We start from the raw sequence: 14,378 nt of genomic DNA, 5'->3' as shown, positions 1-14,378 counted from the left end.
ACAAGGCAGAGAGCTTTAAAACTCTTTTTGCATTCTTTCCCCTGGTGAGGAAAGAGATTTTAAGCAAGATCTCACAAGATCACCCAGAGCCTGAGCAGGACTTGACCGGTAAGCAAGGCAGAGAGCGTAATTGTGCAAGATGTGATTGTCCTGTGTTGAGAAAGGGGTTTTTCCTGGCTGGTATGTGTCCTCAAATCAGGATGGTGCCTCTCACCTGCCTAGATAGGTAGAGAGATGGGGCAGGTGGGAGCGTAGGAATCTCTGGCTGTGGTGAAGCTGCATTTGTAGGGTTCTGTGTGAAGGTGTGAGCCACTTCCATGGCTCCACCCACCTCTGGCCATGTGGCCCCTTGAAAGCTGCTCAGGAGGAAACGTGGCCCTTGGGCTGAGAAAAGCCCCACCCCCAGCCATCTGTGAGCAAAACACCCGACCACATACAGGTGAAACTCGAAAAATTAGAATATCATGGAAAAGTTCCTTGATTTCTGGAATTCAACTTAAAAGGTGAAACTAAAATATGAAATAGACTTGTGACATGCAAAGCAAGATATGTCAAGCCTATATTTGCTATAATTGTGATGATCATGGCCTACAGCTGGTGAAAACCCCAAATTAACCATCTCAGAAAATTAGAATATTCAAGGAAATCAACAAAACAAGGACTGCAAATGGAGCAAGATTGGACCTCTGAGAAGTGGAAGCACATCTCACTTTGCATGTCATGAGTCAATCTCATATATTAGTTTTACCATTCAAGTTGAATTCCTGAAATCAATGAACTTTTCCACAATATTCTAATTTTTCAAGTTTCACCTGTATGCTGGCTTTTGAAGCTTCCCCAAATTCTGCTAACCAAGGCCAGATCTGCAGGGGAGGCTGAGATGATTAAGAGCCTAGAACCCAGCCTTATGAGGAATGGTTGACAGAGCTTGGGATGTTTAGCCTGGAGAAGAGGAGACTGGGAGGGGCTACGATAGCTGTCGTCAAATATCAATTAAGGGCTGTCCCACAGAAGATGGAACAAGCTTGTTTTCTGCTGCTCTGGAGGGACCCAAAACCAATAGATTCAAATTGTAAGAAAGGAGATTCCAACTCAATATTAGGAAGAACTTTGTGAGGGTAAGAGCCAATCAACAGTAGAACAGACTCCCTCTGAAGGTGGTGGGCTCTCCTTCATTGGAGGGTTTTAATCAGAAGTTGGATAGTCCTGTGTCAGGGAATCGTTGGCTAAGATTCCTGCATTGCAGGGGGTTGGGACTACAGGAGAAACTCGAAAAATTAGAATATCGTGGAAAAGTTCCTTTCTTTCACTAATTCAACTTCAAAGGTGAAACTAATACACAGTGGTACCTCGGGTTGTCTTGTACACCCCAGGTAGTGTGGTTGCTGACCTTGAGCCAGACATCCTGGAGAGTGAAGTCAAATGGGCCTTAGAAAGCACTGCAAATAACAAGGCCAGTGGAAGTGATGATATTCCAGCTGAACTATTTAAAATTTTAAACGATGATGCTGTTAAGGTGCTGCACTCAATATGCCAGCAAATTTGGAAAACTCAGCAGTGGCCAGAGGATTGGAGAAGATCAGTCTACATCCCAATCCCAAAGAAGGGCAGTGCCAAAGAATGCTCCAACTACCGCACAATTGCACTCATTTCACACGCTAGCAAGGTTATGCTTAAAATTCTACAAGGCAGGCTTAAGCAGTATGTGGACCGAGAACTCCCAGAAGTGCAAGCTGGATTTCGAAGGGGCAGAGGAATCATAGAATCATAGAGTTGGAAGAGACCACAAGGGCCATCGAGTCCAACCCCCTGCCAAGCAGGAAACACCATCAGAGCACTCCTGACATATGGTTGTCAAGCCTCTGCTTAAAGACCTCCAAAGAAGGAGACTCCACCACACTCCTTGGCAGCAAATTCCACTGTCAAACAGCTCTTACTGTCAGGAAGTTCTTCCTAATGTTTAGGTGGAATCAGAGACCAAATTGCAAACATGTGCTGGATTATGGAGAAAGCTAGAGAGTACCAGAAAGACATCTACTTCTGCTTCATTGACTATGCAAAAGCCTTTGACTGTGTCGACCACAGCAAACTATGGCAAGTTCTTAAAGAAATGGGAGTGCCTGATCACCTCATCTGTCTCCTGCGAAATCTCTATGTGGGACAAGAAGCTGCAGTTAGAACTGGATATGGAACAACTGATTGGTTCAAAATTGGGAAAGGAGTACGACAAGGCTGTATATTGTCTCCCTGCTTATTTAACTTATATGCAGAATTCATCATGCGAAAGGCTGGGCTGGATGAATCCCAAGCTGGAATTAAGATTGCTGGAAGAAATATCAACAACCTCAGATATGCATATGACACAACCTTGATGGCAGAAAGTGAGGAGGAATTAAAGAACCTTTTAATGAGGGTGAAAAAGGAGAGCGCAAAATATGTTCTGAAGCTCAACATTAAAAAAACGAAGATCATGGCCACTGGGCCCATCACCTCCTGGCAAATAGTAGGGGAAGAAATGGAGGCAGTGAGAGATTTTACTTTCTTGGGCTCCATGATCACTGCAGATGGTGACAGCAGTCACAAAATTAAAAGACAGCTGCTCCTTGGGAGAAAGGCGATGGCAAACCTAGACAGCATCTTAAAAAACAGAGACATCACCTTGCCAACAAAGGTCCGTATAGTTAAAGCCATGGTTTTCCCAGTAGTGATGTATGGAAATGAGAGCTGGACCATAAAGAAAGCTGATCGCTGAAGAATTGATGCTTTTGAATTCTGGTGCTGGAGGAAACTCTTGAGAGTCCCATGGATTGCAAGAAGATCAAACGTATCCATTCTTAAGGAAATCAGCCCTGAGTGCTCACTGGAAGGACAGATCCTGAAGCTGAGGCTCCAATACTTTGGCCACCTCATGAGAAGAGAAGACTCCCTGGAAAATACCCTGATGTGGGAAAGATGGAGGGCACAAGGAGAAGGGGACGACAGAGGACAAGATGGTTGGACAGTGTTCTCGAAGCCACAAACATGAGTTTGACCAAACTGGGGGAGGCAGTGGAAGACAGGAGTGCCTGGCGTGCTCTGGTCCAGGGGGTGACAAAGAGTTGGACACGACTAAACGACTAAACAACAACACCTCGGGTTACATACGCTTCAGGTTACAGACTCCGCTAACCCAGAAATATTACCTCGGGTTAAGAACTTTGTTTCAGGATGAGAATAGAACTTGTGCTCCGGCGGCGCGGCAGCAGCAGGAGGCACCACTAGCTAAAGTGGTGCTTCAGGTTAAGAACAGTTTCAGGTTAAGAATGGACCTCCGGAATGAATTAAGTACTTAACCCGAGGTACCACTGTATGAGATGGACTCATGACATGCAAAGCGAGATATGTCAAGCCTTGATTTGTTATCATTGCGATGATCATGGCGTGCAGCTGATGAAAACCCCAAATTAACCATCTCAGAAAATTAGAATATTCAAGGAAATCAGCAAAACAAGGATTGCAAATCGAGCAGATTGGACTTCTGAGAAATAGAAGCACATCTCCCTTTGCATGTCATGAGTCGATCTCATATATTAGTTTTACCTTTTAAGTTGAATTACTAAAAGAAATGAACTTTTCCATGATATTCTAATTTTTAGAGTTTCACTTGTAGATGACCTTGGAGATACCTCCAGTTCTGATTCTATGAGAGCAGACCAATGGGTGTGACAGCATCACTGGCGCTGGCACAACAGCTGAGAAACTGCAAAAATCTGCATGTATCACAGCCCACCCCCCTTTCCCACCACACAGTGCTAAGAACCAAGCTGTGCGATTTGCCTTGCATGGGCCCAGGCATGGATTGATTATGAGCAACCCTACGCCAAGGCTCCCCTACCTCTCCTCCTGTGCCGGAGTGCCCAGGTTGCTGCTCTTCTGCCGGCTGGTTCTTCCGAGCACCGCACAGTCCGCAGCCTCAGACCCCTCCACGCTGCGGAGGCCGTCTGGCCCCTCCAGGACTGCCAGGTGCTCTTCGCTCTCTTCCCAGTGGCTCAGCTGGCTTCCCTTCTCCAGGTTGGACAGATTCAGGTAAGACTCGCAAGCGCTGCCCATCTGTGCCACAGGGCTGCCCAGGACGCTGGCTGGTGTTGAGGTGGATGGCAGGTTGATTTCAAGGCTGTAGTGGTTCTTCAAGTTGAGGGAGAGCGACTGAGCCAGCGTCAGGTTCTGCAGGGAACGGTCAACTAAAAGCAAGGTGGGGGGGGGAATGGTAGGTAGGTAACAGCGCAAGGATGGAGCGTCCGTGCCTCTTGTCTGAGACCAAAGGCTTCCCACAGAGGCTCCTAGGAAGCCCCCAAGCTGTGGGTGCAGGCCAATAGCCCTCCCTGGCCCTGTTTTATGCCCCCAGTATCTGGTATTCAAAGGGACGCGGGTGGCGCTGTGGGTTAAACCACAGAGCCTAGGACTTGCCGATCAGAAGGTCAGCGGTTCGAATCCCAGCAACGGGGTGAGCACCCGTTGCTCGGTCCCTGCTCCTGCTATCCTAGCAGTTCGAAAGTACGTCCAAGTGCAAGTAGATAAATAGGTGCCGCTCCGGCAGGAAGGTAAACAGCGTTTCCGTGCGCTGCTATGGTTCGCCAGAAGCGGCTTAGTCATGCTGGCCACATGACCCGGAAGCTGTATGCCGGCTCCCTCGGCCAGTAAAGCAAGATGAGCACCGACCACTGGACCTAATGGTCAGGGGTCCCTTTACCTTTATCTGGTATTTAGTGGCAGACTGCCTCTGCGCCTGGAGGCTCCATCTATTCATCAGGATAAAGGTAAAGGGTAAGGGAACCCCTGACCATTAGGACCAGTCGTGACCGACTCTGGGGTTGTGGTGCTCATCTCGCTTTACTGGCCAAGGGAGCGGGCGTACAGCTTCCAGGAGTACAGTTCACCCCGTAGTGGGGATTCGAACCGCCGACCTACTGATCAGCAAGTCCTAGGCTCTGTGGTTTAACCCACAGCGCCACCCACGTCCCATCCATCAGGATATAAAGCCATTTATTTGATAGACCTCGCAAAGCCACACCAGCCACTGAGCACATCCGTTGCTCTAATTCTGCACTGCATTGCAGTAGTGCTGTGGCAAATTCAGAAGCTCAGGGTCCCTTCATGGCAGTTGCAGCCATGCCCCGCACAGCCATCCTCTTTCTCAGACTATACAACTTTTTAAGGTTATACAACCATTTTGTAGTAATTATACAATGGCAATAATTGGGTATCTTCTGGTGTTGCATGCAAACTTACTTTACAAACCGTTTTAATTTTATTGAGCCTAACCTACCTGGCAGGGTTGCTAGGAGGATAATGCAGAGAGAGGGAGGATCAGGTGCATGACTGGGCAGCAGAGAGAGGCCCTTGAGTGACCCTCCATGGAGACACGCCCCCTCCAGACTACTCCAGTCACTCACCTGGATGTCGTAGATGCACCTTGATCTCTAGTTCCTTGAGCTGCCTCACTAGCAAGGAGACGTGCTGGAGGAGGTCGCGGTTGGTCATCAGGAGCTGCCGGACACGGACCTGAGCTTCAACCCGGGCTGTGGTTTCGGCTGATAGCTGGTCTTTCAGTAGCTGCACCTGCCGGGAGGTGGGGTGGGGACACAATGAGAGGGTCTCATGAGCTGAGAGGGCTGAGTGAAGCCACCAGGGGCCCTGCTGGATCAGGCCAATGCATCCTTTGAGCCCAACTCTCTGCTTCTAATGGTGGTCAGCTAGAGGTGTCACTGGGCAACCCATACGCAGGCAGACGGCAGCCAGTCTCTGCTGCTTTGGCGTCCTGTTCAGAGAAACTCTGAACACAGAGTTTCCAACTAGGAATTGTGACAGCTATCAATAAAGTTCTCCTCCACAGTGGATTTGTCAGATGCGCGTTGGTTTTGGTTTCCTTTCCTTTCGAGCCATCTATCATATTTATCCCCTTTATTATAATATAAATATATGCATTTATGCATACTCACACACACACAAGCACTTACATGCTGTTGCAAGCTTCTAAAACCCATTCTTCTGCACTGCTTTTATTCTACTGAGAGTTTAATTACTTTTTAACTATTTGCATTTTGCATGGTTTTAGCTTTTTACCTGAATTGCTTTAATTTGTGTGGGTCACCTGGCGAAAATCCAGGATGTCAATACAACAACAACATCCTATATGGGGCAATTTAGGGTAGAAGTTAGTGGTTACATCTCTCTCTCTCTCTCTCTCTCTCTCTCTCTCTCACACACACACACACACACACACACCACTGTAATGCAAAAGAGGATTCGGGGAACGAGGTGGGCGGTGACCTGCTGAAAACTGCGTCAAAGAAAGTGCAGTCAGGTGCTTGCCAGACAGGTAGGGGCATAGTTACCTGAGCTGCAGCCACCTGCGTCTGCTGCTGCTGCTGGAGGAGCTGGTGCTGGAGGAGCTGGAGGCAGTGCTGAGAGGCCAGCGGGGTCACTGAGGCGGAGGAGCTGGGGCTTGCAGGACTGCCCAGCGGCTGTGCGGTGGAAGGGCGGAGTGACCCGGTCTCATTTTCCTGGAATCCAGCATGCGGCAAAAAGGAGGGGACAATCAGGAACCCCCTCCACACCTTCCCTTCTACAACACATATTCGTGCCACACAAAGAGAACTGCTGGCTGCCCAAGCGATTTGCAGCTCCTCCACATATTTCTTTCAGAATGTCATGACATGATGCCTTTTAAAAAATACTTTGTTCTCTCTCCATGGAGTAGTTCTGCTGATTATTGTGAACGGTTGTCAAAAGATTAGATAAAAAGTGCTGAACAAAAGGAAGAGGAGTGTACTCGAGAGTAGGACGAGCTCCTGACAACCAGCACTCCTGTTTCGGTAGTAGTCATTACCCGAGACACAAATTATCCCTGATTTTTGTGAATTTATGCAATTATTGTTTGCACAAAATGAATTGTTTATTTATGTAGCTTGCATACAGCCCTTCTTCCAAGGATCTCAGGACAGCTCGCAGCAAAAAAATCACAAGATAAAAATATGAAATACATAATAAGAATAAGAACGAAACAGACCAATAACCCCACCCCCTCCCCCATTTAAAAGGACATGGAATGTTAATCAGCCCAAGAGGGACATTTCACCTGGCGCCTAAAGGTGTATAATGAAGGCACCAGGTGAGCCTCTCTAGGGAGAGCATTCCACAAATGGGGAACCCCTTGCTGACAATAAGAACATAATGTGCTTATTGTTACAGTTTGAACTTCTATGAACAAATGAAAAAAAACAAAACCCCACCTTGTATGGATTTTAAAAATAAAATCCCATCTCTGCTCTAGGTTTGGCCCCTAGCCCCAAATGTTTGTAGATGTGGAGGGCAGGAGTGGTGCCCCCCACGTCTGGCTTCTGCCTCACTGAGAAAGTGTGGGCTAAGGGCTAATCATCTTGACTTCACAGACACCTTAAATCAGTGCTCCCCAAACATTTTGGGACCACCCCTCTCTTGGTTCCATAAACTCATCCCTAGTACACCCAGCACTGCAGCTAAGAGGGGGAAAGGCTAGACGGGTTTTTGCCCCAGGTGAAGCCCCCAGAGGGGTGCCACTGAGGCTCCCAGCCTGGGTATGTGTGTATGCAAATGTGCATTGGTGTGTGTCTTTGACCTGGGTGAAATAAAGCCTAGTTTCACCCCTGCCAGGACCCCCTATATTACCCTGCAAATAGCCTTATTCAGAATAGCAGTTTGCACGGCCCACTAAGGACGACAGCAACACTATAAAACTCATAACTGTAGCAATTGCACATTTATCCAAAATCCAGCTGAACCTATTTACAGTGGCACCTCTAGTTGCGGGCACGAACTGTTCCGGGGTGCCGCTCGCACCCCAAAAATTCCACAACTGGAGCAGCGCTTCTGCACAAGCACGGAGTGAGATAGAGCACTTCTGTGTATGTGCGAAGCACGCAAAATGCTTCTGTGCATGTGCAAAGAGCGCAGAACACTTCTGTGCATGTGCAGGTTTTTCAGTGGTCTAATCTCAAAGTCTCTTAAACTTAAGCCAAGAAAGAGTATTCTCTATAAGATTGAATATCAATATAAGTATCAAGACTTTGAGATTAGACCACTGAAGAAGCCCGGAAAACTATCTTGGGAGTGTGCTACCTGCAAGCCCCAGTTAAAGGGCCCCATGGGGGGCGAACAGCAGCCTTTTGATTACTTGGACTGCCAGGGCGAAACAGGTGCAAAACGCCGGCCCCCTGTTTCTACAACTCTACTAGCATCTCTCGGTATTGTGAATATCACCGAACTTACCTTTTGTTGGTATCTTCATGAACTTATCTAAGACTGAGTTAAGCATTTAAAAAATCTATTGAAACCAGACGTTATAGGCTGGGTAGTTTGCAAGTCTTTGTGGCTTTGTTTAATGTTTTGTATTTTTCTCAGAAGGTCGATAAAGTACCGTATTTTTTGCTCTATAAGATGCACCTAGTTTTTAGAGGAGGAAAACAAGAAACAAGAAAGCGACGCAAAGCCTCCAGAGCGAAGAGGGAGGAGCGCTCCCTCTTTGCTCAAGAGGCTTTGCGTGGCTATCCCTGAAGCCAGGAGAGCAAGAGGGATCTTCTGGCTTCAGCGAGAGCTGCGCAGCCTGCATTTGCTCCATAAGATGCACACACATTTCCCCTTACTTTTTAGGAGGGGGAAAGTGCGTCTTATACAGCGAAAAATACAGTATGTATAATTATTCTGTGTATATTAATCGCCAACGTGTTGCATGAGTTGCACAACTTCCATCAGCAGCACAGGTTGCATTTTTCTAGCATGAAGTGGCGCATGGCCAGCTTGGTCCAGCCACTCTTTTTCGGCCTAATCTACCTTGCAGGGGTGGCTGAGAGGGCAGAACACAGTTGCAAAGTGGAGGTACCTGTTCATGCTCTTCTGGGCCTCCCCGGAGGAGAAAAAAACATTGCATTGGGCTCTTACCTGGCTGCTCCTGTCCTTCAGAATCATCCCAGATTGTGGGACCCCTAGGTTGGGTGCGGCCAAGCGCAGTTCACAGGCTCCAAAGTCAGGTGCAAACGCTCCCTCAGGGCCATTTTCTTCGTCAGCCATTGCTGCCCCAGCCAGCTGGAAACCTTGGAAGTGACACAACAACAGAGAGCAGAGGGGGTTACTCTCCCAAGGGCAAAGGAGCCCATCTTGCAGGGGGGAGGGAAGGGGGCTGCCTTGCAACCTGGGAGAGTGTTGCCTTGAAGGTGGCTCCCGATTTCAACCTCATGCATCCTTTATCAACTCAGCCAAGAGTTGGCAACATGGTGCTTCCTGCTTCCAGGCACATTTAGACAGGTGTTGACCTTACTGGGGCTTCTGTGTTGCAAAGAGAACGCCAGCAATGTCAAGGCAACACGATGACCATATACATACGCGATAGACAATCTTTATAGAATTCCTTCAAACCATAAGAAGTACAAAATGAAATCTTTAGTCTCAAAGTCTCTTAAAAATTTTAAATGAAGCAAGGTACCAGACTTTGTACAATGGAAGACAAGCTGTGAAGCTTTGTGTATTCAGCAAATATGATGTCCAACACTGAACAGTGATTCCAAATATAGACTACTGTGTTTTGTAGAATACTTTGTCAGCGTGGTGGGAGGATATAGAATGGCTTCAAAAACCCATCTTATTTCAAATGAATGTATGTAAATGAAAATATCAAATGCTGTGGAACAGTGCTCATATAATAATGTAGTCAATAGTGTGACTACATTATTACATGAGCACTGTTCCACAGCATTTACATACATTCATTCGAGAAAAAAAAGATGGGTTTACGAAGCAATTCTATATCCTCCCACCACGCTGACGAAGAATTCTACGAAACAGTAGTCAATATCCGGAATCACTGTTCAGTGTTGGACATCATATTTGCTGAATACACAAAGCTTCACAGCTTGTCTTTCATCGTACAAAGTCTGGTACCTCGCTTCATTTAAAGATTTTCAGAGACTTTGAGACTAAAGATTTCATTTTGAACTTCTTGTGGTTTGAAGGAATTCTATAAAGATTGTCTATTGCATATGTACTACATAGTCATCGTGTTGCCTAGACATTGCTGATGCTTACTGGGGCTTCAGCACCAAATGAAGGCTCTCTGTCAATTCAGACAAAACTTCCCACAGGCCTGATCCCAGCCATGTCCAGCAGAAACTTGATAAAGCAGCAGAACTGTACTATATCAGAATCTATATCATTCCCCCCCCCCCGGGCCCACATTTGTTTTCATTTTCATTTCCTAATGCATGGAAAGCAATAGCAACGGTAATAAAGAGTGAGAGAAATGATCCCAAGGAAGAAAGTGGGGAGGGGGATGAAAGAAAGGACGGAAACGAGGAGGGAGTTGGTAGCATTCCGAAAACAGCACTGCATATTATCCAACAATGTTTTTCCAGAGAACTCCTCTGAGAAGAGGGCAGCTGCCAATGAGGTCCCTTTTATTTTTAGTACATTTGATAATCGGGTGCCAAGCATAATTTACAAAGTAGTCCTTCGTTTTTGGGTGGTGTAACGTTCAGGGACGCGGGTGGCGCTGTGGGTTAAACCACAGAGCCTAGGATTTGCCGATCAGAAGGTTGGCGGTTTGAATCCCCGTGACGGGGTGAGCTCCCGTTGCTCGGTCCCTGCTCCTGCCCACCTAGCAGTTCGAAAGCACGTCAAAGTGCAAGTAGATAAATAGGCACCGCTCCGGTGGGAAGGTAAACGGTGTTTCTGTGCGCTGCTCTGGTTCGCCAGAAGCGGCTTAGTCCTGCTGGCCACATGACCCAGAAGCTGTACGCCGGCTCTCTCGGCCAATAAAGCAGATGAGCGCCGCAACCCCAGAGTCGGCCACGACTGGACCTAACAGTCAGGGGTACCTTTACCTTTTTAAGATTCAGGTATATTTTGTTAACTTTTCCCATTAATGCAGTGGTCCAGGTCTTGAAGTACCAATACTCTTGCAAGTTTCCTGGAGCTGACATCTTCTGTATCATTTATTATATGTTCTTGTTCTACGTGCGGTTATTTAAAAAACAACAACAACAAGAACCTCCTCTTGTACATAGCTTTGGAATTTTTAAAATCACGAATTGATTAATGTGTTAGATGGTCAGGATGGACGTGAGAGACCAGGGTCGAAATCTCTCTTCCCCCCACCCACCTCCAATGGTCATGAAGTTCACTCAGTGTGACCTTGGGGGCCAACGACTGACTCTCAGCCTAAACTACCTTGCAGGGGTGTTCTGAGGATTTGAATGAGGAGTGGGGAGAGCAATGCACTATGCCACCTTCAGCTCCTTGAGAAAAAGGTGGGACATCAATGCAAGAAAAAATACGCTTTGAGGATTTGCAACTAAACACTGGAAGAACTCTTTGACAGTAAGAACCGTTTGACAGGGAAACGGTCTCCCTCAGGAGGAGCTGGGCTCTCGTTTCTTGAAGGTTCTGAAGCAGAGGCTGGATGGCCATCAGTCATGGGTGCTTTGGCTGAGATTCCTGCAAGGGGGGGGGCGGTTTTGGACTGGATGATCCTTAATGATAACAATAAATTTTATTTATACCCCGCCCTCCCCAGCCAAGACCGGGTTCAGGGCGGCTAACATCAGGTATAAAAACAGCTGATTAAAATACAACTTAAAAACAATATTAAAATACAACATTAACATGCAGCCTCCTTTCAGTAGAAACTCAAATCAAAAACTTTTTAGGGATGAAAACGTCAAGTCTTCACCAAGGCCAGCTATCCGGACTGGTCCTACGTGGGCCAGAAAAAAGCCAGGGAAGTCCCCAGATAGGAGTTCTATCACAGAAGGAAAAGGAAAGAGGGGAAGGGGATCAGGCTGATTCCAAGCCAAAGGCCAGGCGGAACAACTCTGTTTCACAGGCCCTGCGGAAAGAAATCAGATCCTGCAGGGCCCTGGTCTCACAAGACAGAGCGTTCCACCAGGCCGGGGCCAGAGCTGAAAAGGCCCTGGCCCTGGCTGAGGCTAGTCTGACTAGTCTGGGACCTGTAGGGTGTTGGTATTTATGGACCTTAAGGTCCTCCATGGGACATACCAGGAGAGGCGTTCCTGTAGGTACGAGGGTCCTAGGCCGTGAAGGGCTTTAAAGGTCAAAACCAGCACATTGAACCTGATCCTGTACTCCACCGGGAGCCAGTGCATCCTTTCCAGTAGTACAGTTCTATGATTCTATGCTCCCTACCACCTTGCCATACATAAAAGTTTATGAAATAAGAAAGAAGTAATAGTTATTTAAATAAACAAGCAAACACCAAACACCACACTCTCATCTTCTTTTGGGTGCCCCCTGAAGCTTCAAAAACCAGTCAGTGTTTATCCTCTTCCTTCCGAGGAGAAAGACCACCGCCAGGCAGGTATTTTAAATTTAAATATTAAGAAACCAAGCCCCAACCCCGGACCCTTTTGAAATGCCCACGCAGATCTGACCCAGACCCCTCACCTTCCACCTGGGGGTCATCCGCGGAGTTGTTGCTGGCTCCATCTGCCTGGCCATCGGCGTTCTGCAGGGCATGTTGGAGGCTCAGCTTGTGGCAGACCTCGAAGGCCTGGCCCACTGTCCGAACCACCCGCATGGCCTGTGTCTGTGGGGAGAGAGAAGGTCCACCTTAGCATGAGGAGAGACAAGGGGCAGTTGAAGGCAGCAGCAATGGTGGGGAAGGAGGAGGTCCCATGGCAAAGGGCCCCCCGCCCAAGCCAGCCCACCTTCTTCTTGGATTTGAAGACGTTGCACCGGAAAGAGTTGTTCGAGCCGTCCCTGGCGATGTAGCTGAATATCTTCAGGTCCTGGGAATCATGAGAGACGTAGAAGATCCTGAGGAGAGGAGAGGAGAGGAGAGAGGAGGTCCGCAAAGTGAACCAGAAGGAAAAAGTGTCTCCAAAGTCCTGGGCACAGGGGAATGGTAACAGCATAGCTTGGGAGTTGCCTTAAGGTAAAGGTAAAGGGACCCCTGACCATTAGGTCTAGTTGTGGCCGACTCTGTGGTTGCGGCGCTCATCTCGCTTTATTGGCTGAGGGAGCCGGCGTACAGCTTCCGGGTCATGTGGCCAGCATGACTAAGCCACTTCTGGCGAACCAGAGCAACGCACAGAAACGCCGTTTACCGTCCCACCAGAGTGGTACCTATTTATCTACTTGCACTTTGACGTTCTTTCTAACTGCTAGGTGGGCAGGAGCAGGGACCGAGCAATGGGAGCTCACCCTGTCGCAGGGATTCGAACCGGCGACCTTCTGATTGGCAGGTCCTAGGCTCTGTGGTTTAACCCACAGCGCCACCTGCGTCCCAAGGGAGTTGCCTTGCACTGTGCCAAACCCTTCCCTTGTTTCCCAGGAATGCTGGGCAGATTGTCCTTCAGATTTGCTCCAATGAGGTGGAAGCAATTACCAGTTTAGGAGATTGAGCCACCTGGACTAAATTAGCAGCTTTGCCAATCTGGTAGTGCAGAGGACAGCTGTCAGGGACTGCCTGGGTGGGGCAGCAGGGGAACCCCAGGAATTAGCACCAGCAGAGACAGAGAGGCCAGCTGGCACTGCAGAGACCAACTGGAACGGAGGCTGGGTTGGCATTCCCTATTGAGGACAGCAGGACCCATATGTGCCCCATGGGCAGGGGGGCAACTGAAGGGAGCTGAGCCACTAGTGGCCACCTTTTAGCCCACCAAAGGGCCAGGGGTGGAATAATAGGAATAATAGGGCAGCTTTGCATATATGTTGTGTTTTTATTTATTATACTTATTGAGGCGCATGGCCACTCACTGTCACCAGTATATATGAAAGTCTGGTTCCTTTAAGAGTACACAGAACCTCCATTCTCAAAAACAATGGAACTCACAGGTGGATAGTACCATTTATTTTTATAAACCTTATTTGTTTGCAAAGGGGATATTTGAATGACTTGATGCTATATTACACCTTTGGAGCCGCGCTGGATCTTTGGGTGCATGCAAGCAGGGAGAATCCGCAGCAGCGTACCTGTAAACCGGGTCGTGCATGACCACCAGCTTGCCCTCATCCCAGGCCCACTCCTTTCTCTGCAGGCAGGAACAAAGAATTAGTATAGCCCTCTCCTCCTCCGTGAATTTGCCTAGTGCCCTTTTAATGCAACCTAAGTCAGTGGCCACCTCTGCCTCCTGTGGACGTGAGTTCCACAGTTTAACTGTGTACTTTATTTCGCCTGTCCTGAGTCTCCCAGCATTCAGCATCCCTGGAGGGCCCCATTAGTTTCTAAAATTAGCAGAGAGGTAAATGAAAGGCCCGTCTACTTCTTCAACCTCATGCATGATTTCGTTTATTTATATTTATTTATTTGAAAAGTTTTTATTATTAAAATAATTCAGCATTAATACACATTG

At 47.8% G+C, this 14,378-nt stretch overlaps 1 protein-coding gene across 4 annotated transcripts in view; it reads right to left on the bottom strand.

Annotated features, from left to right (window-relative positions):
• Positions 1-14,378, bottom strand: part of LOC309333755 (carboxyl-terminal PDZ ligand of neuronal nitric oxide synthase protein-like) — a 225,670-nt gene that overhangs the window by 179,564 nt on the left and 31,728 nt on the right. For all 4 annotated transcript variants that reach the window (XM_081847609.1, XM_081847607.1, XM_081847608.1 and 1 more), the window contains 7 exons: positions 13,999-14,057; positions 12,732-12,840; positions 12,469-12,610; positions 8,956-9,107; positions 6,375-6,542; positions 5,433-5,598; positions 3,875-4,220 (listed from right to left, as the gene is read on the bottom strand). In XM_081847609.1, coding sequence (XP_081703735.1) covers positions 3,875-4,220; positions 5,433-5,598; positions 6,375-6,542; positions 8,956-9,107; positions 12,469-12,610; positions 12,732-12,840; positions 13,999-14,057 — 1,142 coding nt within the window. The remainder of the gene's footprint in view (positions 1-3,874; positions 4,221-5,432; positions 5,599-6,374; positions 6,543-8,955; positions 9,108-12,468; positions 12,611-12,731; positions 12,841-13,998; positions 14,058-14,378) is intronic.

The sequence above is a fragment of the Podarcis erhardii genome, assembly GCF_964252035.2.
Source record: "Podarcis erhardii genome assembly, chromosome: Z".
In the NCBI taxonomy this organism is placed as follows: Eukaryota; Metazoa; Chordata; class Lepidosauria; order Squamata; family Lacertidae; genus Podarcis; species Podarcis erhardii.
Note: the sequence above shows the minus strand (reverse complement) of the source record. Positions and strands in the feature narration are given on the sequence as shown.